Raw genomic sequence first — 24,718 nt, forward strand, 5'->3', positions numbered from 1 at the left:
GGGGTGGGGGAGGGGTTAACAGTAATCTATAAGTATGAATGTTAGGTTATGAAGGGTTAGTAGGGCTAGAAAAGAGCATCGATGGGGATGCCAGATGACATAAGATGGTAGTGCCCTTCATGTTTTTGAATCCATGGAGGGGAGAGTGGGATTGCACAGTCTCCAGAAGGTGGGTCCACAAAAATAAAATAGAGAGGGGAAAAAGGTGGAGGTGTATTGCAAGCCTGGGTTTTGGGAGTTTAACCAGGAGGAGTTTGCTGTAAGAAATTGTGTGGCCTGGAGGATCGAGCTGGGGAGGTTTGGAGGGCTGTCAAAGAATTGATTGTCAAAGAAAGAAAGATTGTGCTATGCACAATGGAAGTCATTTGTTTTCAATAAGGAAATTGCAACCCTTATGGATGCTTGTGAGAGGTCCAAACATTCCATGAACTTCATGAATAACGCAGGAGCATAGTTTTACCCTTGCAGGCCCATTTATCAGGACCATGCCCTAACCTTAAGTTGTGCTCCTCATGGTCGTATCTCCCCCGGAATCCCTCATTTTCACTAAAATATCTTCTTCTCCACAACTACCTGAGTGATACAGACCAAATTTGGTACAATGCATCAGGACAGGAAGGTCTAATGGGGTTGTGCTCCTCATCTAGAGCACAACCCCATTAGACCTTCCTGTCGTTCCTGTCCTGATCCACATATTTATTGGGGATAAAAGGGGGGGTTTTGCCCCAAATATTGGTATTTAATTGAAAAATCTGCTCAGAAACTGACGGGATCCAGAACAAACTGTCCATGTGACATCATGACCATGCCCTAACCTTAATTTGTGCTCCTCATGTTCTCCCCTGGAAATGGGTCACTGGCTCCCTCCACTAATCTCTCATATTCATTAAAACATATTTTCCTCACAAACTACATGACAGATATGGACCAAATTTGTACAATACATCAGAACAGTAAGGTCTCGTGGGGTTGTGATCCCCATCTAGATCCGCCCCCTATAAGAGGCTTGAAAAGGGGGGTTTCACCTCAAATTCAGGTAATTTATTTTATAATCTCAGAAACCATGGAGAATTAACCGTCAGTCCCCCATGGTGCTACTTTATGTGTATCGTCACACACTACTTCCTGATCTGTACAGACTCCTACGACCAGGAAGAATCCAATAGCTGCACTTGCATTGTTTGCCAGCATTGTGACAAACTCTCTGCCTGCACAGACTCAAGAATGTCTGCCATTTTTCTTCTTCCTTTCTGAAATAAAGTAGCATGTTGACATCACCATGATGACATCGGTCGTAACAGCCCCGGTGTTCAACTGGGTGACTCTCGCCACTTAAAGCCGCACTGATGACCGATCACATCGTGAACACAACTTCACACATCCCTGCCCGGTCCCAAGTGGCCTCGCAAGACGTGGTGTAAATGAGTCTTGTGTGGCGAAGCATTGGTGTTCAAATTCACAATGATGATGATTAGCAGGTCAACCAAATAAAAGCCTTTTTCACATCAATGTCAAATGCCTTGAAAGTTCATTACTATTGTTAGTTTAGAATAGGTACACCGTATCCCTGCGCATTGTAAGAGGCGACCAAGGGTTGGCGTCAGGAAGGGCATCCGGCCATAAAAGCATTGCCTCAAACAGGGAACCGTGATTGTCATGGGGCTTGCAAGGCTAACCCCCGCTCCAGCGGGGAAAATGGCCTTAAAACGATCATTCATTCATTCATTTCATTGTTAGTGGCCTTAAAATGATCTTAAAAGTGGCCAAACGAATTAACAAAAATGGCCTTAAAACGATCATTCATTCATTCATTCATTCATTTTTGGTAGTATAAAATAATTGTTGACATGTTACAAATGTGTGCTTCATAACACTATAATGTTCTTTTCTTTTGCTTGCCTTTCCTCCCCCCCCCTCCCACCCCCACCTCTCCCCCTCCCCCCCCCCCCCCCATCACTGTATTTGCTATTCTTACTATGTTGACAACATGAAAAATACAAAAGTAAAGTTGGTACTTTGGCTCCTGGTCGCAGGTGTAACATTTCCATCAGGAGAGATGCAGGAAAAGTTAATGCGTGCCGTTTATGAAGAGTGTGGTGTAAAGCCGTATGACGTGGAGTTTGTCGAAGCACATGGCACTGGCACTAAGGTACATCACATGCTCTTGTTATCACATGTAGTATTAGAAATATTGCTGTGCAAGGGCATTTTTGTTCAACCATCAGATGGGACGCCCAGTTTTGCGTCCATCCGAGGGCCTATAGCCTGCCTATAAAACACTGGTTTGCTTCTGTATCCAACTTGTCCACCCTATGTGACCTTCCCTACCCCTAATTCCTCCCCACACCCATTATTTATTTGTCCAAGTCTCCCTCTATTTTGTCCTTCATCCCTGCTGTTGATGTCGTCATAGTCCCCACTCCACCCCTCGTCCTTCCCCTCCCCTTTCTGCTGTTCCATTTCTTCTGTTGCATTCAGTGTTCCATTCAGTGTTCCTGATCCATTCATTGTTCTAGCTCTTCCATAAGCCTTGACTCTACAAAAAGAAATACAAAAATGTATTTTGTTGAGGAATGTTGAACAGTGTTGTACGATTCTAAAATACCTTTCATAAGGTATTATAGAATCGTACAAGTCATGACTGATGGCTCAGCTCAGCAACATTTTAAAGACAGCTTATCCAATATAATTTTATCAATACATGTCTCTTTCCTGAGTCGTTGCTGATGGCACAAGGGTGCTAAAGGACACAGCGGTATCATTGGCTGCCAAAACACTGACCCTTAACCACAGTCCCACCAATTTGTGTGATTTACTTTTAAAGGAAACTTTCAAATCCCGTTTTCATCATAAGGAATGGAATAAAAGTACTGGTGACCTTTAAGGAAAGCTGTCATTCATCTAAAACTGTAAATGTCGATCTGTCTGTTTGTGTTGTGGTGCTGCGCACACACGACTCGATTGCCAGAGAGGTAGGCCACAACGCGTGAATACAAACAAGAGTCTTTATTAAGAGCTCGCACTTCAGCACTGGGCGGGCTCGAGCTTAGGGCCCGCATATATGTCCCGAGGCCACGCCTTGCCCCGGGGCGTGGCCGATCGGCCGAAAGGCGGGGCATGCATTTCAGTTCCCCGCCTGGACGCTCGCGCCACCCACTGGTGTGCGGAATTATTGTCCCTTGTGCCCGCCACACGCGCCCCCCCAGAATTCCCGCGCACCTGAAGGGTGAGCTTGCGGGGAAGCCGGATGACCCGGCCGAAACGCCCCCTGGTGATGCGTGCAGGGCTGGGGGGTAGCGGGGCTGGGGGGTGCCGGGGGTCTGACCGCCGGGGGGCGGCCTCGACGCGGAGGCAGAGCTACTTGCGGGGGGTGGTCCAGATCGAGGTGGGCCGGCTTGAGGCGGTCCACGGTGATACGATCCGGGGCACCGCCAATGTCGACGGTGAAATATTTGTCCCCGGTCTCCAGCACGCGGAAGGGCCCGTCGTACGGGGGCCATAGCGGTGCCCGGTGGGCGTCGTGCCGGACGAAGACGTACTCCGCCGTGCGAAGCTCCGGGGCGACGTGGGAGGACGAGCAACCGTGGTGTGCCGTCGGCACCGGGGCGAACCTCCGGGCGGTCTCCTGCAGGGTGGAGCGCTGTTGCGCCGCGGATCAAGGAGCCATGGAGTCGGGGATAAATTCGCCCGGTACCCGCAGTGGTTGCCCGAAGACGAGCTCCGCCGAGGACGCGTGCAGGTCATCCTTGGGCACGGTCCTGAGGCCCAGCAGGACCCAGGGGAGCCTGTCGGCCCAGCTGCCGTCGCGGAGGCTGGCCCGGAGCGCGGCCTTCATCGAGCGATGAAAGCGCTCGCACAGGCCATTGGCCTGGGGGTGGTAGGCCGTGGTGCGGTGCAGTTTGACGCCGAGCCCTTGCGCCACCGTGCCCCAGAGCTCCGAGGTGAACTGGGGGCCGCGGTCGGACGAGATGTCCGAGGGGGCACCGAACCGGGCAAACCAAGTGGCGATGAAGGCGTGCGCCACATCAGCCGCAGACGTTGCCGCCAATGGCACGGCCTCCGGCCACCGTGTGGTGCGGTCCACCATGGTGAGGAGGTGGATGAACCCCCGCGAGGGGGGCAGAGGTCCCACCAAGTCGACGTGGACGTGGTCGAACCGACGCTCGGGCACCGTAAACGGGGCCAACGGGGCCTGGGTGTGGCGGTGGACCTTTGCGCACTGGCACGCGAGGCACGTCCTGGCCCAGTCGCGGACGTCCTTCCTGAGGCCATGCCAGACGAACTTCGCCGCGACGAGCTTCTGGGAGGCCTTCGTGCCCGGGTGGGACAGGCCATAGATGGTGTCGAAAACCGGGCGCTGCCAGCCAGCGGGCACGATGGGGCGAGGCCGGCCGAGGGAGACGTCGCACAGGAGTGCCGCGCCCGCGACGTCGAACGGCACCTCGGTGACGCGGAGGCCCGTGACGGCGGTCCGCAAGGCCTGGACGCCGGGGTCTGCGGTCTGGTCCTCCGCCATCCGGGCATAGTCGATCCCGAGGTGGACCGCATGCACGACGGACCGGGAAAGGCAATCCGCCACCGGGTTGTCTTTACCCGCAACGTGACGGATGTCCGTCGTGTAATCGGACACGGCAGAGAGGTGACGCTGCTGCCATGCCGACCATGGCTCGGCGACCTTGGCCATCGCGAACACAAGGGGCTTGTGGTCGACGAAAGCCGTGAACGGGCGGCCCTCGAGCAGATGGCGGAAGTGTTGGACCGCCAGGTGGAGCCCGAGCAGCTCGCGGTCGAAGGTGCTGTAGCGGCGTTCGTGCGGGCGAAGCTGCCGGCTAAAAAACGCCAGCGGCTGCCAAGCACCACGCACCCACTGCTCGTGCACCGCGCCCACCGCGTAGGCCGACGCGTCGGTGGTGAGGGCGATCGGTGCATCGGGTGCCGGGTGCGCCAGCATGGTGGCGTTGGCCAGGGCCAGCTTTGCGCCCGCAAATGCCGCGGCCATCGGCTCCGACCAGGCGATGTCACCTTTGCCCGGCTTGCCCCGGAGGGCCTCGTGCAGGGGGCGGAGGAGCTGGGCGACGTGGGGCACGAAGCGGTGGTAAAAATTTACCATGCCCAGGAACTCCTGGAGCCCCTTGATCGTGCGGGGGCGCGGGAAATCCCTGACCGCCTCCACCTTGGCTGGTAAAGGGACGGCCCCGTGCCTGGTGATGCGGTGCCCCAAGACGTCGATGGCGGCGACGCCGAAACGGCACTTTGCGGGGTTGATGATCAGGCCATGCTGGCCCAGGCGTTCGAAAAGCGTGCGGAGGTGGAGCAGGTGCTCCTCCCGGGACGCGCTCGCGACTAGGATGTCGTCCAGGTAGACATAGATGAAAGGTAAGTCATGCAAGGCGCTGTCCATGAGCCGTTGGAACGCCTGGGCCGCATTCTTCAACCCAAAAGGCATTCGCAGGAACTCAAAGAGGCCGAAAGGGGTGATGACGGCCGTCTTTGGGACATCGTCCGGTTGGACGGGGACCTGGGGGTAGCCCCGGATGAGGTCCACCTTGGAGAACACGGTCGTGTTTGCCAACAGGGCGGAAAAGTCCTGGATATACGGGACCAGGTAGCGGTCGGGGGTGGTGGCATCATTGAGCCGGCGGTAGTTACCGCACGGCCGCCATCCTCCACCGGGCTTCGGCACAATGTGCAGAGGAGAGGCCCAAGCGCTGTTGGAGCGCCGTACGATACCCAGCCGTTCCAGCGTGGCGAACTCCGCTTTCGCCATGGCGAGCTTCGTGGGGTCGAGTCGGCGTGCCCGGGCGTAGACCGGCGGCCCGACCGTGGGGATATGGTGCTCCACCCCATGCTTGACGGCCACCGCTGATAATGTGGGCCGCCTGAGGGCCGGGAAACTGGTGAGGAGGCGGGTAAACTCATCCGCTGCCGGAAGCGTGCAGACTAACCTCGCCGGGACGGAACCTTTCAGCAAGCCGCTCGGTGAGCCGCTCAGCGAGCTGCTCAACGAGCCGCTCAGCGAACAAGCGAGCGAGCTGAAGGTTTCGGCCTGGACGAGACGTCTGTGCTTAACGTCGACCAACAGCCCATGCGCCCATAGGAAGTCCGCGCCGAGCAGGGCCAGTGGCATGCTGGCGGTAACGAAAGACCATTGAAAGCGCTGCCCTCCGAACCGCAGTGAGAGGCAACGCTTCCCGAATGTGCGGATGGGTGTACCGTTGGTGGCAAGCAAAGCGGGGCCCCGGCCCGCGGCTTGCTTGTCGGACGCGGAGGCAGGGAGGACGCTTACCTGCACTCCCGTGTCGCAAAGAAAACGGCACCCGGACAAGGTGTCCGTGATGAACAGGAGGCTGCCGGAATGGCCGACGCTCAGGGCCCAAGTGAGCGCTGGCCCGGTCGTTTCCCGACCCGTCAAAAGAACACGGCGGGCGGCACGTTGTAGCCTTGCGGCCGAACCTGGCATGGTAGTAGCACCAGGTTTGCGGCGGTGGTGGCCGCGTTGGCCGTGCCGGCGGCGGTGGTGGTGGCGGTAGTGGGCGGGGCACAGCAGCGGCCACGAGGGAAGCCGGGGGCGCTGTAGCCTCTGCACCGGGATCCACTACGGCAGCACCGTAAACCGACCGCGTGTCGCAGGCCGCGAAAAACTTGTCGGCCTCTCCGGCCAGGGCGCGGGGTTCCGTGATGTTGGAACCGGCCAGCGCGAGGCGCACCTGTATCGGTAGCTGGCGGAGGAAAAGTGCACGGAACAAGAAATCCGGGCGCTGGTCTCCAAGCAGGGACAGCATGAAATCCATCCGGACGGATGGTCGTGTGTCGCCGAGGGCGGGAAGGTCCAGGAGGCGGTTAGCACGTTCGACCTCTGTGAGCCCGAACGTGGGGAGGAGGAGACGTTTGAGCGCCTCGTACTTGTGGTCGCCCGGCGGGCGCCGAAGGATGGACACGACGTGGGCAGCAGTGCCGGGCCCGAGGGCGGCGACCATGTGGTAGTACCGGGTCTCGTCCGCCGTGATGCCCCGGAGTTGGAATTGAGCTTCGGCTTGCACAAACCAAACGTCGGCCTGCGCTTCCCAAAACTCCGGGAGTTTGATTGCGACGGCGTTGGTAGCCATGGCGCGTTAGGGGGTCAGCAACGGCTGAACCAATCGGGGTCACCAGTGTGGTGCTGTGCACACACGACTCGATTGCCAGAGAGGTAGGCCACAATGCGTGAATACAAACAAGAGTCTTTATTAAGAGCTCGCACTTCAGCACTGGGCGGGCTCGAGCTTAGAGCCCGCATATATGTCCCGAGGCCACGCCTTGCCCCCGGGCGTGGCCGATCGGCCGAAAGGCGGGGCATGCATTTCAGTTCCCCGCCTGGACGCTCGCGCCACCCACTGGTGCGCGGAATTATTGTCCCTTGTGCCCGCCACAGTGTGTTACATATACACTCCGACACCTCTTGACAGATTTGGACCAAATTTGTCAGAGGTAAAAGGTTCTACTGGCCAGGTTTTAGCGGGGTTAGTGGTTCCTTCGGCCACCTGGAACCCCTCGGAACCCCCAAGAAAAATGATAGGGTATACTTCCTCACTGTTGTAGTTGGATAGCACCACCTTTGGTGAAGTTGAGTACTGCAGGATGGATTGAATTTCCCCGGACAACTGCCGGACTGTGATCTGTCGTTATTCTCACTACCACCATAGCTAGCTTTTGCCGTCATTTGGTACTTTTGCTTGTATTGGTACTTTTGGTACTTTTGCTTGTAATACATAAAGCTCATGAGATTTGTTTCATCTTGATTATTGACATTTCTTTTAATTCTGTTTGTTGGAAAAATTGTAACATTGTAGCGGTTACCGCTGGATGTACATAATCGCCTTGCACCGGCCAGAACACGGCCAGACGCGCCTCTCCCGGGCATGCCCGGACTCACTGTTCCCGGGCACGCCCGAACCTCCCGGGCACGCCCGGTCTCGTCTTTCCCGGGCATGCCCGCTCTCGCCTTTCCAGGGCTCGCCCAGAGCGTCCGGGCATGCCCGCTATCGCCTTTCCAGGGCTCGCCCAGAGCGTCCGGGCATGCCCGCTATCGCCTTTCCAGGGCTCGCCCAGAGCGTCCGGGCATGCCCGCTATCGCCTTTCCAGTGCTCGCCCAGAGCGCCCGGGCACGCCCAGCCTCGACTTGCCAGGCCGCAGCCAAACACGCCCGGGCAGGTCCAGACTCGCCTTTCCAAGGCTCGCCCTTGATACCCGGGCATGCCCGGTATAGCTTTTGCCGGGCAAACTTCCCGACATAAATGTGTATATATATTGTTGCCCGAAAAACGGGCTTGTCAGAATACCTGAGCTGTTTTGTTTCAATAAAGCAACTCGGACGAATTCCGTCTTTGGTCGCGTCAATTCTTTCGACTCGCGTTGGAGCGCAGTTCCTTCATTGGTGACCTACCGACATGGATACGGCAGTGACGCTTAAACTGCCTACCTTCTGGGAGACTCACGCGGCTGTTTGGTTCGCCCAGGCGGACTCCCAGTTCGCCCTGCGAGGCATCACCGTGGACGACACCCGCTTCCACCATGTTGTGGCGGCGCTCGGCTCCGCCACCGCGGCCCGCGCCTTGAGCCTCCTCCAGCACCCGCCGGCTGCTGACAAATACGACGCGCTGAAGACGCTCCTCCTCGGCGCTTTCGCCCTCTCACCGGCAGCACGCGCACGGCGCCTGCTTGACCTGCCCGAGCTCGGCGACACGCGCCCGTCCGAGCGCATGGACTATATGCTCTCGTTGCTCGGCGAGCACTCTCCGGCATTCCTGTTCCGGGAGCTGTTCCTCCGTCAGCTGCCTAACCCGGTACGCCTCGCCCTGGCTGGCACGTTGATCACGGATTCCCGCGCCCTCGCCAGGGAAGCCGATAAGATCTCCTCGGCGGGCCAGCACATCGGCGCGGTTACCTGGAGCCCGCCGCCGTCCGAGGCGACGCCCACGATGCCCGAGCGCCCTACGCGGTTGGAGGCCGAACTGCCGGTGCAACTGGCGGCTGCCACGCCGCACCGCCCGCTTCCGACACGACGGCCGGGGCCTCCACCTGACCGGGCGTGGTGTTATTACCACGCCAGGTTCGGACACAAGGCTCGGACGTGCCGGCCCCCGTGCACTTTCGGCAGGTCGGGAAACGGCCGGGCCGGCGTTCATTCCCAGTCATGAGCGCCGGCCACTCGGGCAACTTGCTGTTTATTCGGGACAAAGCGTCTGGACGGCGTTTCCTGTGCGACACCGGCGCCCAACTGAGCGTCATACCTGCCTCCGAGCAGGACAGGCTGGACGCAGTTTGCGGCCCCTCTTTGGTCGCTGCTAATGGCTCGGCCATACGCACTTTCGGCCCACGCGTCGTCACCCTCTGCTTCGGCAGCCAGCGCTTTCAATGGACTTTTGTTACCGCCAGCGTCCCCGTGGCTTTGCTGGGCGCCGACTTCCTCTGCGCGCACGGGCTGCTGGTCGACGTCAAACGACGTCGCCTTGTCCACGCCGAGACCTTCAGCTCCCTGGCGTGCACAATGAGCAGCTCCGCGCCGACCGAACTGGCGTGCGCCCTCCCGGCAACGAACGAGTTCGCTCGCCTGCTCGTGGAATTCCCGGCCCTCACGCGGCCGACGTTTTCGGCCGTCGCGGTGCGGCACGGGATCGAGCACCACATACCCACTACGGGCCCGCCGGTCTACGCCAGGGCCCGCCGCCTCGACCCAGCCAAGCTCGCCGTGGCAAAGGCCGAATTCGACGCGTTGGAGCACCTCGGCATCGTGCGGCGCTCCGATAGCGCGTGGGCCTCGCCACTGCACATCGTGCCAAAGCCGGGGGGTGGATGGCGCCCGTGTGGCGACTACCGCCATCTCAATGACGCTACCACCCCCGACAGGTACCCGATCCCGCGTATTCAGGACTTTTCCGCCCGTTTGGCGGGACGGGTCATCTTTTCGAAAATTGACCTGATACGGGGCTACCACCAGGTACCTGTCCGGGCGGCCGACGTCCCGAAGACGGCCGTCATCACGCCGTTCGGCCTGTTCGAATTTTTGCGGATGCCGTTTGGCCTCAAGAACGCGGCCCAGGCGTTCCAGCGCTTGATGGACGGCGTGCTGCGCGACCTGCCGTTTCTTTTCATCTATCTGGACAACATCCTCGTCGCCAGCACGTCCCGCGCCGAGCACCTCCTCCACCTCCGAACACTGTTCGGTCGCCTCAGCGAGCACGGCTTAATTGTCAACCCGGTCAAATGCCACTTCGGCGCGACGACCGTTGACTTTTTGGGCCACCGCATCACCAAGACCGGGGCCGTGCCGCTGCCGACCAAGGTCGAGGCCATCACCACGTTCCCGCGTCCCCGTTCCATCAAGGCCCTCCAAGAGTTCCTCGGCATGGTGAATTTTTATCACCGATTCGTGCCCCGCGCTGCTCAGCTCATGCGGCCCCTTTACGAGGCCCTCCGGGGCAAGCCGGCCAAGCATGACATTGTTTGGTCCGCGGCCATGGACGCGGCCTTCGCCAGTGCCAAACGGGCCCTCGCTGACGCAACGCTGCTGGCTCACCCGGTGCTCAACGCGCCCATCGCCCTCACTACGGACGCCTCCAACTACGCGGTGGGCGCCGTCCATGAGCAATGGGTGGACGGGGTTTGGCAGCCACTCGCTTTTTTCAGCCGGCAACTCCGGCCGAACGAGTTAAACTACAGCACGTTCGACCGCGAGCTGCTCGGGCTATTCCTGGCCGTTCGCCATTTCCGACACCTCCTGGAGGGCCGCCCGTTCACGGCTTTCGTCGACCACAAGCCGTTGGTCTACGCAATGGCTAAGGTCACGGAGCCGTGGTCGGCCCGCCAGCAGCGCCACCTCTCCGCCGTGTCGGAGTTCACCACGGACATCCAGCACGTCGCCGGCAAAGACAACGCCGTGGCCGACTGCCTTTCGCGGGCCAGCGCGAACGCGGTCCACCTCGGCGTGGACTTCACGCTCATGGCGGCCGACCAGACCACCGACGCCTCGGTGCAGGCACTCCGCGTGGCGGACACGGGCCTCCGCCTGGCCGACATCCCCTTCGCGGGCACCGTCCTGCTCTGCGACGTCTCCCAGGGCCAGCCTCGCCCCATCGTGCCCGTTTCCTGGCAGCGCCGCATCTTCGCCTCCATCCACGGCCTTTCTCACCCGGGCCGGAAAGCTTCTCAGAAGCTGGTGTCGGCGCGTTTCGTCTGGCACGGCCTTCGACGAAACATCCGCGACTGGGCCAACGCCTGCACGGCCTGCCAGCGAGCCAAGGTCCACCGCCATACCCAGGCCCCGCTGGCACCTTTCGCCGTGCCTGAACGGCGTTTCGACCACGTCCACGTGGACCTGGTGGGTCCCCTGCCCCCCACGCGGGGGTTCACCCACCTGCTCACCATGGTGGACAGGACCACCAGGTGGCCGGAGGCCGTGCCCCTCACCTCCACCACCACCGCCGACGTGGCGCAGGCGTTCATCGCCACCTGGGTCGCGCGCTTCGGCGCACCAGCGGACATCTCGTCCGACCGCGGCCCACAGTTCACGTCTGAGCTTTGGGGCGCGGTCGCCCGTTCGTTGGGGGTCACGCTGCACCGCACCACGGCCTACCACCCCCAAGCCAATGGGTTGTGCGAGCGGTTTCACCGCTCCATGAAGGCCGCACTCATGGCCGACCTTCAGGACGACGGTTGGGCCGACCGGCTGCCGTGGGTCCTTTTGGGCCTTCGCACGGCCCCCAAGGAAGACCTCCAGGCGTCAGCCGCCGAGCTCGTCTACGGCCAGCCACTCCGCGTCCCGGGCGAATTCGTGCCTGACGCTACCAGTCCCTGGTCCGCCGCTCGCCAGCCCTCGGACCTCCAGGAGGCCGCCCGACGATTTGCCCCCGTGCCGACGTCCCGCCACGGTGGCCCCCAGTCCTACGTTCCCCCGGCGCTTCGCACAGCGGAGTACGTCTTTGTGCGTCATGACGCGCACCGGGGGCCACTCCGGCCGCCGTACGACGGGCCCTTCCGGGTCCTGCGACGGGGCGACAAGTCTTTCATCGTCGACTTCGGCGGCCGGCCGGACCGGATTTCTGTGGACCGCCTCAAACCGGCGCACATGGACGTCGACCGACCACCATGGTTGGCCCTTCCTCCGCGGCGAGGCCGCCCCCCGTCCACAGTTCCCCCCGCTCGACCACCCACCACCACATCAGACCCCTCCCCACGACCCTCCAGGGGTCGCTTCGGCCAGGTCATCCGGACCCCCCTTAAATTGACCCTGCCGGTGCAGGTCGATTCTGGAGGGGCGTGTGTAGCGGTTACCGCTGGATGTACATAATCGCCTTGCACCGGCCAGAACACGGCCAGACGCGCCTCTCCCGGGCATGCCCGGACTCACTGTTCCCGGGCACGCCCGAACCTCCCGGGCACGCCCGGTCTCGTCTTTCCCGGGCATGCCCGCTCTCGCCTTTCAAGGGCTCGCCCAGAGCGTCCGGGCATGCCCGCTATCGCCTTTCCAGGGCTCGCCCAGAGCGTCCGGCATGCCCGCTATCGCCTTTCCAGGGCTCGCCCAGAGCGTCCGGGCATGCCCGCTATCGCCTTTCCAGGGCTCGCCCAGAGCGTCCGGGCATGCCCGCTATCGCCTTTCCAGTGCTCGCCCAGAGCGCCCGGGCACGCCCAGCCTCGACTTGCCAGGCCGCAGCCAAACACGCCCGGGCATGTCCAGACTCGCCTTTCCAAGGCTCGCCCTTGATACCCGGGCATGCCCGGTATAGCTTTTGCCGGGCAAACTTCCCGACATAAATGTGTATATATATTGTTGCCCGAAAAACGGGCTTGTCAGAATACCTGAGCTGTTTTGTTTCAATAAAGCAACTCGGACGAATTCCGTCTTTGGTCGCGTCAATTCTTTCGACTCGCGTTGGAGCGCAGTTCCTTCAACATCGGATTAATAATGAAAGTGTTGGCATGTGACATTGTGCGCATATTTGATTGGTCGTTTCTACAAATTGGCCGGCGTAATGGTTCGAGTGTCTGCTCTCTGAGTCTGCGAGGTCGGTGGTTCGTACCCCTGCCGAGTCATACCAAAGACGAAAAAAATAGTACGTGCTGCTTGCTTAATTGTTGCTCAGCATTTGAATGATAGAACACGGTCAAACAACCATTGGTTGGCATCCATGGGGATGAGGAACTTCCTCGATTGCCTCGCTGAGTGCGGAGAGAAAGACGGTCATAAAGATGATGTCATTGGTACCCAGAGTGCTCTGGGAAGTGACATGACTTCCCCCAATCTCAGTGGCTGTTTTTGTGAAAGTAAAGTCTGGTGTTGTCTCATGTATCTGCCTGCATGTGTGCGTGATTTATAAATAATAAAATTAAACAAATGACCATCCATGGCTATAGCTTTGATATTTCCATAAAAGTTGAAAAGTAATAAACCAGAACAGCAAAATGAATAAATTCATTTTCTGCGACTACATGTGTAAAATTAGCAACTGAAAGACACTATGACAATGGAAAACCAGAACTCTCTAACATACTGCATCGGTCTTCGCACAGGTAAAAAAAAGGGCCGCATCCCCTGGTTAGCAGCCAGGCTGGGATCGAAAAGTCAGTGACTGGTCAACTACCACATGTCCGATCGAGATCGACCCGATGATCATGATGATGTTATAAAATGGATTGTTTAATATGTTCTTCTTTCTCTATTTCCTACCTTTTCAGGTGGGAGACCCTCAAGAAGCTGCGGGTATTGTTAATGTGTTTTGTCATAATTCTCGTCCTTCACTCCTCATGGGTTCAACCAAATCGAACATGGGTCATCCAGAGCCAGCTTCTGGTCTAGCCGCACTTGCAAAGGTACCAACCCCAGTGCATCATGCTCTATGCTCGCAAATGCAGCAAAAGACTACACCTTTTATTCTGCATCGTTTTTGTTTCTTTGCCGTGTCCCAAACAACAAACAACTATGTTGCGAACTCTGTTTTTCCAATCCAGGACAAATATGTAGTCATACTCAAGCAATCATCTTATTGATGTGCATGCATTCATTTAATCTTTTATATTTTTCTGTTGGCTTGTCTCCTTTGCCTTTCTACCTTCAGATTTTGCTGTCTTTAGAGCATGGTGTTTGGGCACCAAATTTGCACTTCTCAAACCCAAATCCAGACATCCCAGCTCTTTCTGATGGACGAATCCACGTCCCAACACAGCCTGTGCCTTACAGAGGTGGCCTAGTTGCCATTAATTCATTCGGCTTTGGTGGTTCAAATGTGCATGCCATATTAAAGCCACCGCCAGTAAGAGACTTGACCAAAACTGCTGAAAGTGGCACCTGTGGAGCCCTCTCAGTACTTCCTCGATTGGTGCTGGCAGCTAGTCGGACGGAGGCTGGTGTACGCTCTTGGCTGGACCTGGTACACAAGAATGTGTTGAACAGCAACCTCCTGGCACTTCTCGATTGTGTATCCGATCAGTCACCTGCTGGAATGCCTCATCGTGGTTTCACGCTCTTAGAGCACCAACAGAAAGAATTGGCAACTGATGATGCAAGCATCAAAGTGGAGGAGATACAGCAGAGTCAAGCTGGACGTCCATTGTGGTACATATGTTCAGGTAATGCACTCGTTCTTCTGGTTAAATAATATCACATGATATATTTTTAGGTCATTTCATCTCGATTCTCGAAGAGATGAACTTATAAAATGGGTAATAATATCCGGATGTTCGTCCATCCGTCTGTTAACTTTTTGGTATATTTGCTACTCCTCTCTTATCACCCGGCTGAATGTTCTGAGACTTTACAGATGAATACAAGACAGTAGCCCGCACAATCGCTCAGGCTTCGATTTTTCGATTTTTGATTATGGGGACCCCCAAGATGGGGTGGGCGGAGGGAGGTTGTGGGGGGTTACCCCCAAACTTTGGATCCCTACCTGCCCTGTATTTACCAAGCGATTGCTCTGAAACACGATACAGTCCTTCTACTCGATGGTCTGCAGGATGCCTCAATCTTAGATTTTTCGATCAAGGGGCCTCCCAGGGAATCAAGGGGGTTTCCCCATAATCAGCAGAGGTCTGCATTACGACCTCAAGAGATGATCGTCAGCTCACTCGGGGTTATTTATATTTTTTACTTAAAATGCAGATAACTTGACATTCGTAATGTGAAGAGAAATAAAATTATGAAAGTTCATCGATTCGTGCTGAATGCATGGGCAGCTTTTGAAGATGTTATGTTTTGACCTATGCTCATTAACAAGCAGTTGTGATTGAATCAATATCATTCTGTGCACACATTTCTTTCTATACTTTGTTTGCTTTCTCTTCGGGAAAAAAAAAATTCACAAATTTTATCTTCTCGACATTCAGGAATGGGTGCTCAATGGTCAAATATGGGCAAGCAAATGCTGCAGCTGCCAGCATTTCGAGAATCGCTAGAACATACTGCTAGAGCGCTGGAAGGCACGGAAATTGATCTCTTCTCCCTCCTCACCACAACGCCGCCTGATGCTTTTCAAGGCACAAAAAACTGCTTTGTCAGCCTTGCTGCGATGCAGGTATGATGAATATTCTCCGCTCATTTGTCTGTTTTACAGGATGGCGCAGATGGTACTGACTTACCATAAAGCTGTCTCGTCTGCGTTTGTTTCCTGACCCGACTATAAACTATCAGATTGGTGTGTTACAAGCAGGGTCTTGCAGCACAAAATGTGTCGTTCCTTTGGATTGACGTTCAAGGGGAACCCAAGCGCAAAAACAAAATTCTGAAACCATTAAAAAATTATTAATCACGGTCTAATTTGAAGGGAACATTATTTTTATTTTTTTTTATTTTTGCCAATCACAAAGTCCTAAAAAAGGCCGCCTAGTGTGGATTTTCGATTTTGCCAGTGACCTCACATTATGAACTCACCTTGATCCTAACGGCGACTTACATAGAGAAACGAGCTCAGATTCCGATACTGATTCCTCCATCACGAGCAACTCAGAGGGTTCTCAGCATGTTTAAACTGATCGGTTAGATTGTGAAGAAGTTATTGGAGCCAAAATTAGTGATAGAAACATTTTCAGAGGAATTGTAGGATCCGAATAATTTCAAACCTTGTGCGATCGATTCAAATGGCCGCGATGGTGGAGGGGGGGAGGGTGTGTGGCGTTGTCATGGGTATTGTTAGCGAGGGTGATGGTTGATGGAGGATTGTGAGGGGATGGTGCAGGGGGGGAAAGGGTGTGGAGTGGTCATGGGTATTGTTAGCTATGGTGATGGTTGATGGGGCATTGTGAGGGGATGGTGGCGGGGGGAGGGCATGTGGCGTGGTCATGGGTATTGTTAGCTAGGGAGATGGGTGACGGGGGATTGTGAGGAGATGGTGGAGGGGGTGAAGGGGTGTGGAGTGGTCATGGGTATTGTTAGCTCGGGTGATGGTTGATGGGGGATTGTGAGGGGATGGGGGAGGGGGTGTGGAGTGGTCATGGGTATTGTTAGCTAGGGAGATGGGTGATGGGGGATTGTGAGGAGATAGTGGAGGGGGGGAAGGGGTGTGGAGTGGTCATGGGTATTGTTAGCTAGGGAGATAGGTGATGGGGGATTGTGAGGAGATGGTGGAGGGGGGGGAGGGGGTGTGGAGTGGTCATGGGTATTGTTGGCTAGGGAGATGGGTGATTGTGAGGAGATGGTGGAGGGGGGGGGGGGGGGAGGAGGGGGTGTGGAGTGGTCATGGGTATTGTCAGCAAGGGAGATGGTTGATGGGGGATTGTGAGGGGATGGTGGGTGGTCGTGAGTATTGTTAGCCATGGCTTTTGACCTTTTCAGATGCGTAGGGCATGGTAGCAGCGAGTAGGCAAATTCTCACCATCACCTGAACAAATTACAAATTCCTTTCCAAACTGGCTCTGTGTCAAACTTCAGTCCCTGCCAGCAGGTGCATCTGACCCACATGAGGGTGGGATTAATTGGGGGCATTAATTGAAGAAATAGTAGAGAAACTCATTTGTCCCTCTTTTGTGTTCTTGGCTCATTTGACAGTCTTTTTTTCGATGCGTAATTGCACATTTTCTGGGAGGGGGTTTCTGTTCCTTCTTCAACCTAATTAAGCTGATAGTATTTCAACCTAAGCTCACTGTTCACTCCCTGCCTTCCCCACCCCCTTTCCCATTCATCCCGCTCAAGATCGCCCTCATAGATGTGCTGTCAGCCCTTGGGCTGAAACCTGACGGCATTGTGGGCCACTCTGTGGGCGAATTGGCATGTGGATACGCAGACGGCTCCCTGACTCGTGAAGAGGTAGTTCTGGCTGCATACTGGAGAGGACGCTGCATCAGTGAGGCTGAGTTGCCAGAGGGTGGCATGGCTGCAGTCGGTACGTGCAGGGTTTGTGCTGAAATTTATGATTTTAAAAAGCACAGGTCATATTGTTCCTGGAGTAGGGGGTACCACAGCATTGGTGGACTAATTAATAAGATGCTTTGTGATTTGAATCTGTTGGTCCACAGGTCTAACTTGGGAAGAATGCCAGAAGCAATGTCCTGCTGGGGTGGTGCCCGCTTGTCACAATGCCAAGGACACGATCACAATATCTGGGCCTTTGGTGAGTCCCCAATAATAATGAGGTTCTTATCTTGTTGCCATTTATGTCCGATTAGTTTTTTGATATTATCGTGAGTAATTCTTCTTAAACAATCTTTAAGATCTTAAACAATCTTAAACAATCACCACAATTTCATTGTTAATTTGTGACCTCCCACTTGTTTATTGAACCCCACTACCAAGTCAAATTAGAGTGAAGTCGATGGCGCACCATGGTAAATCCCCATGCTTCCCATCTAAAGTAAAGTTGAATATGGCAAAAAGTTCCACCAGGAATGACCCAATATCAAATTTTGAGTTTAAAAAAATCTTCTGTTTTGACCCCTGTGGCCCCACCCCCTGGAGCATGAAGCAGGGGTCAAATCCAAAACATCCTTAGATATGTCATGTGTCCCTCAATGTTGATTGCATTTACAAAGTTTCATTTTAAAATGTGCCCGTAATTTTTGGTATTTGACCTTTTGACCCCACCATGGCGGCAGCACCAACAATGATACTGCTTTCGCGTCTTCTTGCCGTGCGGTGACCATAGCTACTAAGTTTGGTGAATTTTTGCGCAACCGTTTAGGAGAAGATAGTGTGGTGGACAGACAGACAGAACTGATCACAATAAACCCCCCGGGTTTTTGTTTTTTTTCCAAAAAGCGTGAGAATAAAGACACACTACCCTACAGGGGAGACTGTAAAGGTCATGTGGGATTTCAAAATCTTACATCAGCAATCAGTTTGCACGGGTTTGCAAGGTTTTTTTTTTATTCACAATAATCTTTGACAGCTCTGTTTTGCAGTTAATGCCCTTATTAGCACAACAAAAAAAATATCCATTCGAGGTTCATCCCAACAAGAACAACTAATGTAAGATCAATTTTTGAGACAGAATCCCATAGGCGACGACTTTGTCATTATCATGCACCATGCTTTCTGCAGTGTGTCTGTGTTTCGGAAGCAGTTTCTTGGGTTGGGTTACAATCCTAGCCACTGACCAACACAGGATACTCCACTGAGTGTGCAGGAATTTGGAATTTGTCCAGCATGCCGGCGATATCTTGCGTAATCTTCGCTAAGGATACAATGGGATCTTTGACGTCCACCAATTAATATCGGTAGAAGGGGTGCGCGTTTAACGTCCATCCGAGGGACGACGCACCCATTGATGAATCGCCCCGCCTGTGAAATGCCTCGATCACAGCTTATGGCTTGGCCGAGACTCAAACCCAGGCTGGACAGGTGAGTGTGCGTACCTCTAGGCCATCCTGCCAGTTCATCTAGACATGATACACAATGTTATTGGTAAATGCTAGGTTTTTTTGTTGTCTTCTCCACACACAGATTTTTGTAGTTTTATTTCTAAATTGTTGATGTCATGCAAGATAAATGTCCAACAAGATGGCACAGAGGCACCAGATGGCACACTTGCTAGAGCAGGGGTTAGCCTTGCGGGCCCCATGACAATCATGGTTCCCTGATTGAGGCAATGTTTTTTTTTTTATGGCCGGATGCCCTTCCTGACGCCAACCCTTGGTCGCCTCTTACGATGCGCAGGGATACAGTGTACCTATTCTAAACCGGGGTACACACCGTGATCATTCATCCCAGCAAGCTGGTACTCAATTTGCCGACCTCGGAAGGATGACAGGCTGAGTCAACCCCCCTGGCATTAATTCAGCGATCGACCGGGATTCGAACCTAGAATCCTAGGATCCCAAGCCGGCACCCTAACCACTAAGCCAACACCAGGATAGAAATTAAGGGATAGAAATAGGGACACAAAACAAATTATAAGTTCCTGCTCTGACTACCGCTGGGAAGGCAGTGGCAGAGCACCTCGTGTAAATCTGACCTACGACAGAGGACCATGAGATTCTGCTTCGAGTTTGTACATCAGGTATCGTAAGCACATTGAACGAACCAGAACCGTTAAAACTCTGCTTGGAAAAACGACTGGAGTTTTACTCCTCTCTCGATTACCTCTGCCAAATAAGATAGACAGAGGGTACGTTTTCACCCCTGTCTGTTTTTGTTTGTCAGCAGGATATCTCAAAAGGTTATGGACGAGTTCTGACGAAACAAGGTGGATGAGTTGGTTAGGTGAAGAGAACAAGCTGGTTAGATTTTAGTTCAGGTCCGAATCCACATCCGGCCTATCAATGGGCTACAGAACATGTACTGCTCAGCCTGGCGGGGTGGGGGTATTCGCTCCTCCAAGTGCCATTCTATTTTACCTGTGATTATTTGAAAAAAATTTCAGTCGGTTTGAATAGTTGATCTCCTTTCCCTGTGTGTACTTCATTCAGGATAAAGTTTTGGACTTTGTGACGAAGCTGCAGGAACAGGGTGTCTTTGCCAAAGCCGTGCGTAGTGCTGGCGTAGCGTTCCACTCGGAGTACATGGCAGCTATCGCACCTGCCCTGCTCACCGCCCTGCGCAAGGTGACTGTTATGATGCAACTAAGTTACATCACCAATGTGTTGGCACAAGGCAAATATGTGGGAGTGAAAGTGTCGAAATGAAAATTTATAAACAGCTATCCAGAAGCCTTTTTAACCCTTCAGGTTTTCAATGCAGAATATGAAACACAAAAAGCAGCATCATTGTGTTAAAAACATACGAGTCATAAAATAGGCAATCTACCAGTACACACCTGAGTGAGGTCCGTTTGTTTTATCTCGGCTTCAGGAATGAGTGGAAAATCTGAGGTGATCTTTGGTTTTTCGTTTTGTTTTTGGATTTTTACACGCAATGAAGGATAACTGTTAAACGAACCAATGCCAGGTGATCCGCAATCCTCGCAAGCGCTCTTCACGTTGGATAAGCACTTCAATCCCAGAGAGCCAGTGGTCCATGGAGCTGTCACAGCTGTCCTCACCTGAATACCACGTAAACAACCTCGTGAGCCCCGTCCTCTTCCACGATGGCCTCCAGCATGTCCCCGCCAACGCAGTGGTTGTGGAGATAGCTCCTCATGCATTGCTCCAGGTCTGCCTTACTTGTAACAATAATTATTACACCAACCAGTGCATTTAACATTTTATTTTGCTTTGTGAGAGTGTGGAGGTTGGTGTACTATAGAGCTGTGCTGTTGGCCTACATAGCCCTTTACAGTATTGTGTGTGTGTGTGTGTGTGTGTGTGTGTGTGTGTGTGTGTGTTTCCGTGTGTGTGTGTGTGTGTGTGTGTGTGTGTGTGTGTGTGTGTGTGTGTGTTTCCATGTGTGCGCGTGTGTTTCCGTGTGTGTGTTTCCATGTGTGCGCGTGTGTTTCCGTGTGTGTGTGTGTGTTAGTTATACTTTGTTTTCTTTTCTTTAGTTTAAATAATTTACCTTCTTTACTCCAGTTAATACTGAAATTTGTTCGCCACCCAAACCAATTTTTTTTTTCTTTGTTCTGGCCTCTCCCAAGGCCGTTCTCAAGCGATCGTTGCCTTCGACTTGCACCAATGTGCCTCTGATGAAACGTGATGTTCCCAACAACCTCCACTTCCTGCTCAAGAACATCGGACGATTGTATCTGCACGGGTCTGAAATACACCTGGTACCATGGCATCAACATGTAAAGGGGAAAACCAAAACTTTAAGCATCCATTCACGAGCACTTGATTCCCTTAACCAAATTTTCAGCACCAATAACTTCGTCTCAAATTAGTCCATAGTCACGTGGGCTTAGCATGGTGCTATCTTCGTTGGCAATTTCGAAAAGCAATCAATAAGGGAATGAAGTTTGGGAGAGTGACAGAACCTGGGATGAAATTCTATTTCACAATCACAACTATACACTTTTACAAGCATTGACTTCCTGATATTTATAAGTCATATAACCAAAATCTGAACAAAAAAGGAAAGACATTGATCTAATGATATATTCAACCCGTGGTTGGTGTCTCACATCTACAGGATTACACCTGACATCAGCTGCTTATACCATGCTACAAAGTTCCCTGTTCCTTCTGGAACACCATTGCTGTCTCCCCATGTGAACTGGGACCACGAGCAAGTTTGGGATGTCCCCACACCTGAAGACTTCCCAGCTGGGTCCGGCACCGGTGGAGGTGCGGTTGTATTCAACATCGGTGAGTTGTGTTGTTAAAGGGTGAAGATTTTGGTTTGGAATATGGATTTTATCGGATGTGAAGTACAGCATTCTAAATGAACTACGATTGACGTCTGTAATCGGAGGGATTAAAGTACTGTGAGCAATGTGCATTGGAATTCCTTGAAATTAAGCTTGGTATTACAATTATTTGTTTTTCTGTCTCGTCCACCGTTAGATTTGGGCCCAGAATCTCCTGACGCTTATCTTTCTGGACATCGCATCGATGGCCGTGCCCTGTTTCCGGCTACTGGCTATCTGGTGCTTGCATGGCGTGCCCTGTTACGCATAACCGGCCCAGAATATGATGATTTTCCCGTGGCCTTTGAGGATGTGTCCATCCACAGGGCCACAGTTCTGCCATCTACAGGTGAGTGACACAAATGTGCAGGGAGCAAGCAGGAAAATTAAAGGTGCACATTGCTGGATGTTCGGAAAGTGTTCTGGTTAAATCACCTGCTTGTGACTTCCCAAACATCCTTCAATACAGGATCAGTTCGGCTGGAGGTGAGGGTAATGCCAGCTACAGGCAAATTTGAAGTATCAGAGGGAGAAAACCTCACTGCCAGTGGTGAGTACCCATGGTCTACATGGATACACCTTGATCTTACCTCACATTTAAATCAGGATTATTTTGCATTTGTTTTATATCCAAGGGCCTGTCTTGCTGAACCATCTCCAATTCTCAAAACTCTTCTTCTCACAATCATTATCTCTGGCATATTCCCCAGGTAAAGTGTCTTTCTTGGACGACACTGCAGCTGAAGGGCTGGCCGTGCATCTGAAGAAGGCGTCCGCTCGGCTGGAGGAAGTGGAAAAAAGGGATTATGATGAGAAAGTGCCAGACTTGCGTTCTGCCGAAGTCTACAAGGAGCTACGGTTGATGGGCTATGATTATGGGCCTACATTTCAGAGTATAATCAATGCCAGTGGGACAGGTGAATAAACTTTTCTTGGAAATACTTAGTTGGCCTATACTGTCATAAATATCTTGTTGACAGGATGGCTCACAGGTAGCATAATTGCATCTGCGCTGTCTTGTCTGAGTTCAAATTTTTTATTTTTTTTACCTTAATATAAACCGTCAGACTAGTGCTTCACAGGTAGAGCAGTGCATCAATAAGAGTGATGTCCCCTTGTTTTGACATGAAGGTGGTGGCCCATTTGCTAGCATTAGCCCAGCTAGCATTAATTGCAATGTTTATCCGAATGTCTCCCAATCCCCCGCCCCCCTCACTCCTCCAGGCACACGTGCCACAGTATCCTGGTCGGGTGAGTGGATTCCCTTCCTCGATGCTCTGCTCCAGATTCAGGTGTTTGCTGGTCCAGGACAAGGCCTACGCCTGCCGACTCGACTGCGCTCTGTTCTCATTCATCCAGCATTTCACCTTCAGTGCATAGTCTCACAAAATGAGAATGAGAAAGGTGAGTAAGATGGCGCAAAACATGTCTGCGTCTTTATATTATGATGCAAACCAAGAAGCTGCATAGTAACACCATTCCTTTCTTCTTCTTCTGCCACTCCTTTCCTAATCTCCTCCTGTGTAATCTCTATCAATTTTGTTTTCCATCCACTTCTTCACCCAAGCTGTGCAAGTATTTTTGGATCCCTGCCTCAATCGCGTGCTGGCTGGTGGCGTAGAATTGCGAGGCCTACATGCCACCCAGGCACCACGTCGCGGCTTATCCCACAGACCCACACTGGAATCCATGACATTTGTGCCACACAGGCAGGAAGGCATTTTGGCAGAAGATGCTCGCTACAGTGATTACTATGCTTGCTGCCTAGGTAAGTTCGGAAGAGGAAAGATGGTGACATGTTTAATATAGAGAAGTAGGTATATATGAGGTTCTATCTTCTATTACGTATTACCTCCCCAAACCCCGGTCGCAGTGCACCTCAGAGTCTCGAGCGGGAACACGGGAGAAAGATTTGTTATTTCGAATGTTCTAATAAACCATGGTAAAACCACACCAATGCAATTGTAGAACCAAACAAGTAATTGTATTAATAACTCTCACATACACAATAATAACACTCTTAAAGAAAGTACAATGAAAATATCACTTGCACCAAGTGAACAATACATATGATGGTACCATCATTCCCCAATGCTCTGAAAGCAATAAACTCACGACACGACAACCATGAGTGGAATGTAACATTCCCCAAACTCCGTGCACGGATCCCCACGCTGGTTGAAGCCGTGCAGACGACGAGAACAGGCAGGTATCGGCACGACGGTGAAAGAGGAGTTAGTAGGTGAAAGGTCGATATGGGAATTGAGCCGATATGTAAACCAACGGCAATCCACACGATGTCGATATGGGAGTCCCAATGACAAAACAAGATGCACCAAGCGGACAGTCTCTTCGAGGACAAAATGGCGTATAGGCCTGTAATGGAGGTGCTTGCTCCCTCCAACAATAACTCAGCCTTGGTGATAAAACCAAGATGGAGACACAGGTTGAATTGCAATCGCAATATATGACGATGTCACGGGCAATCCATTTCCCAGGAAGCCTCAACTCATTCGCGACCAATATCAAAAGAAATCCGTTTGCAGCCTCGATGGGACTCATAGCTGTCTCCTCCTCTCTCTGCCCATCTCAATCTCGCTTCTTCCGGTTTCTTTGCCGCGTTTTCCTTTTTCCTTCACAAACATTTCTTTTTACCTTTTACTGAAGTCATCTTCATTTCACACAAAAATCTGAACAATATTACCTGAAACTCAAAATCCTACAAGTACATAATAACAACAAAGGTGGAAGTGATGGATCTGTAACACTTGAAAATAGCTCTTATTACAATGGCGGCTCGTGTAACAACGTAAATCATTGTCACATGTACAGCCCCAATGTCAACCGCTTTAACCACAACCGCAATCGCAGCTGGTGAACATGCTCGAGATTAACTCGGTGAATGACTAAGCTGAAGGCAATTTAATTTGCAAAATGCACCTGAGAGGAGAATGCACTTTGCACTCCGAACAAAGTCTAAACCATGCAGGTTATAGATTAAGGTAATTAACCCAATGTAAATCCCCCTGGATTAACAA

The 24,718-nt window shown here is 53.0% G+C and overlaps 1 protein-coding gene across 5 annotated transcripts in view; it reads left to right on the forward strand.

Annotated features, from left to right (window-relative positions):
* The window catches only part of FASN (fatty acid synthase), a 182,842-nt gene that overhangs the window by 86,542 nt on the left and 71,582 nt on the right, over positions 1-24,718 (forward strand). For all 5 annotated transcript variants that reach the window (XM_068128067.2, XM_068128072.2, XM_068128069.2 and 2 more), the window contains exons 8-22: positions 2,034-2,149; positions 13,711-13,845; positions 14,091-14,601; positions 15,358-15,545; positions 17,159-17,348; positions 17,482-17,576; positions 19,870-20,004; positions 20,348-20,551; positions 20,973-21,088; positions 21,464-21,639; positions 21,838-22,029; positions 22,150-22,230; positions 22,391-22,597; positions 22,905-23,084; positions 23,248-23,448. In XM_068128067.2, coding sequence (XP_067984168.2) covers positions 2,034-2,149; positions 13,711-13,845; positions 14,091-14,601; positions 15,358-15,545; positions 17,159-17,348; positions 17,482-17,576; positions 19,870-20,004; positions 20,348-20,551; positions 20,973-21,088; positions 21,464-21,639; positions 21,838-22,029; positions 22,150-22,230; positions 22,391-22,597; positions 22,905-23,084; positions 23,248-23,448 — 2,727 coding nt within the window. The remainder of the gene's footprint in view (positions 1-2,033; positions 2,150-13,710; positions 13,846-14,090; positions 14,602-15,357; positions 15,546-17,158; positions 17,349-17,481; positions 17,577-19,869; positions 20,005-20,347; positions 20,552-20,972; positions 21,089-21,463; positions 21,640-21,837; positions 22,030-22,149; positions 22,231-22,390; positions 22,598-22,904; positions 23,085-23,247; positions 23,449-24,718) is intronic.

This window comes from Myxine glutinosa, chromosome 1 (genome assembly GCF_964187855.1).
Source record: "Myxine glutinosa chromosome 1, kmMyxGlut1.1, whole genome shotgun sequence".
Classification (NCBI taxonomy): Eukaryota; Metazoa; Chordata; class Myxini; order Myxiniformes; family Myxinidae; genus Myxine; species Myxine glutinosa.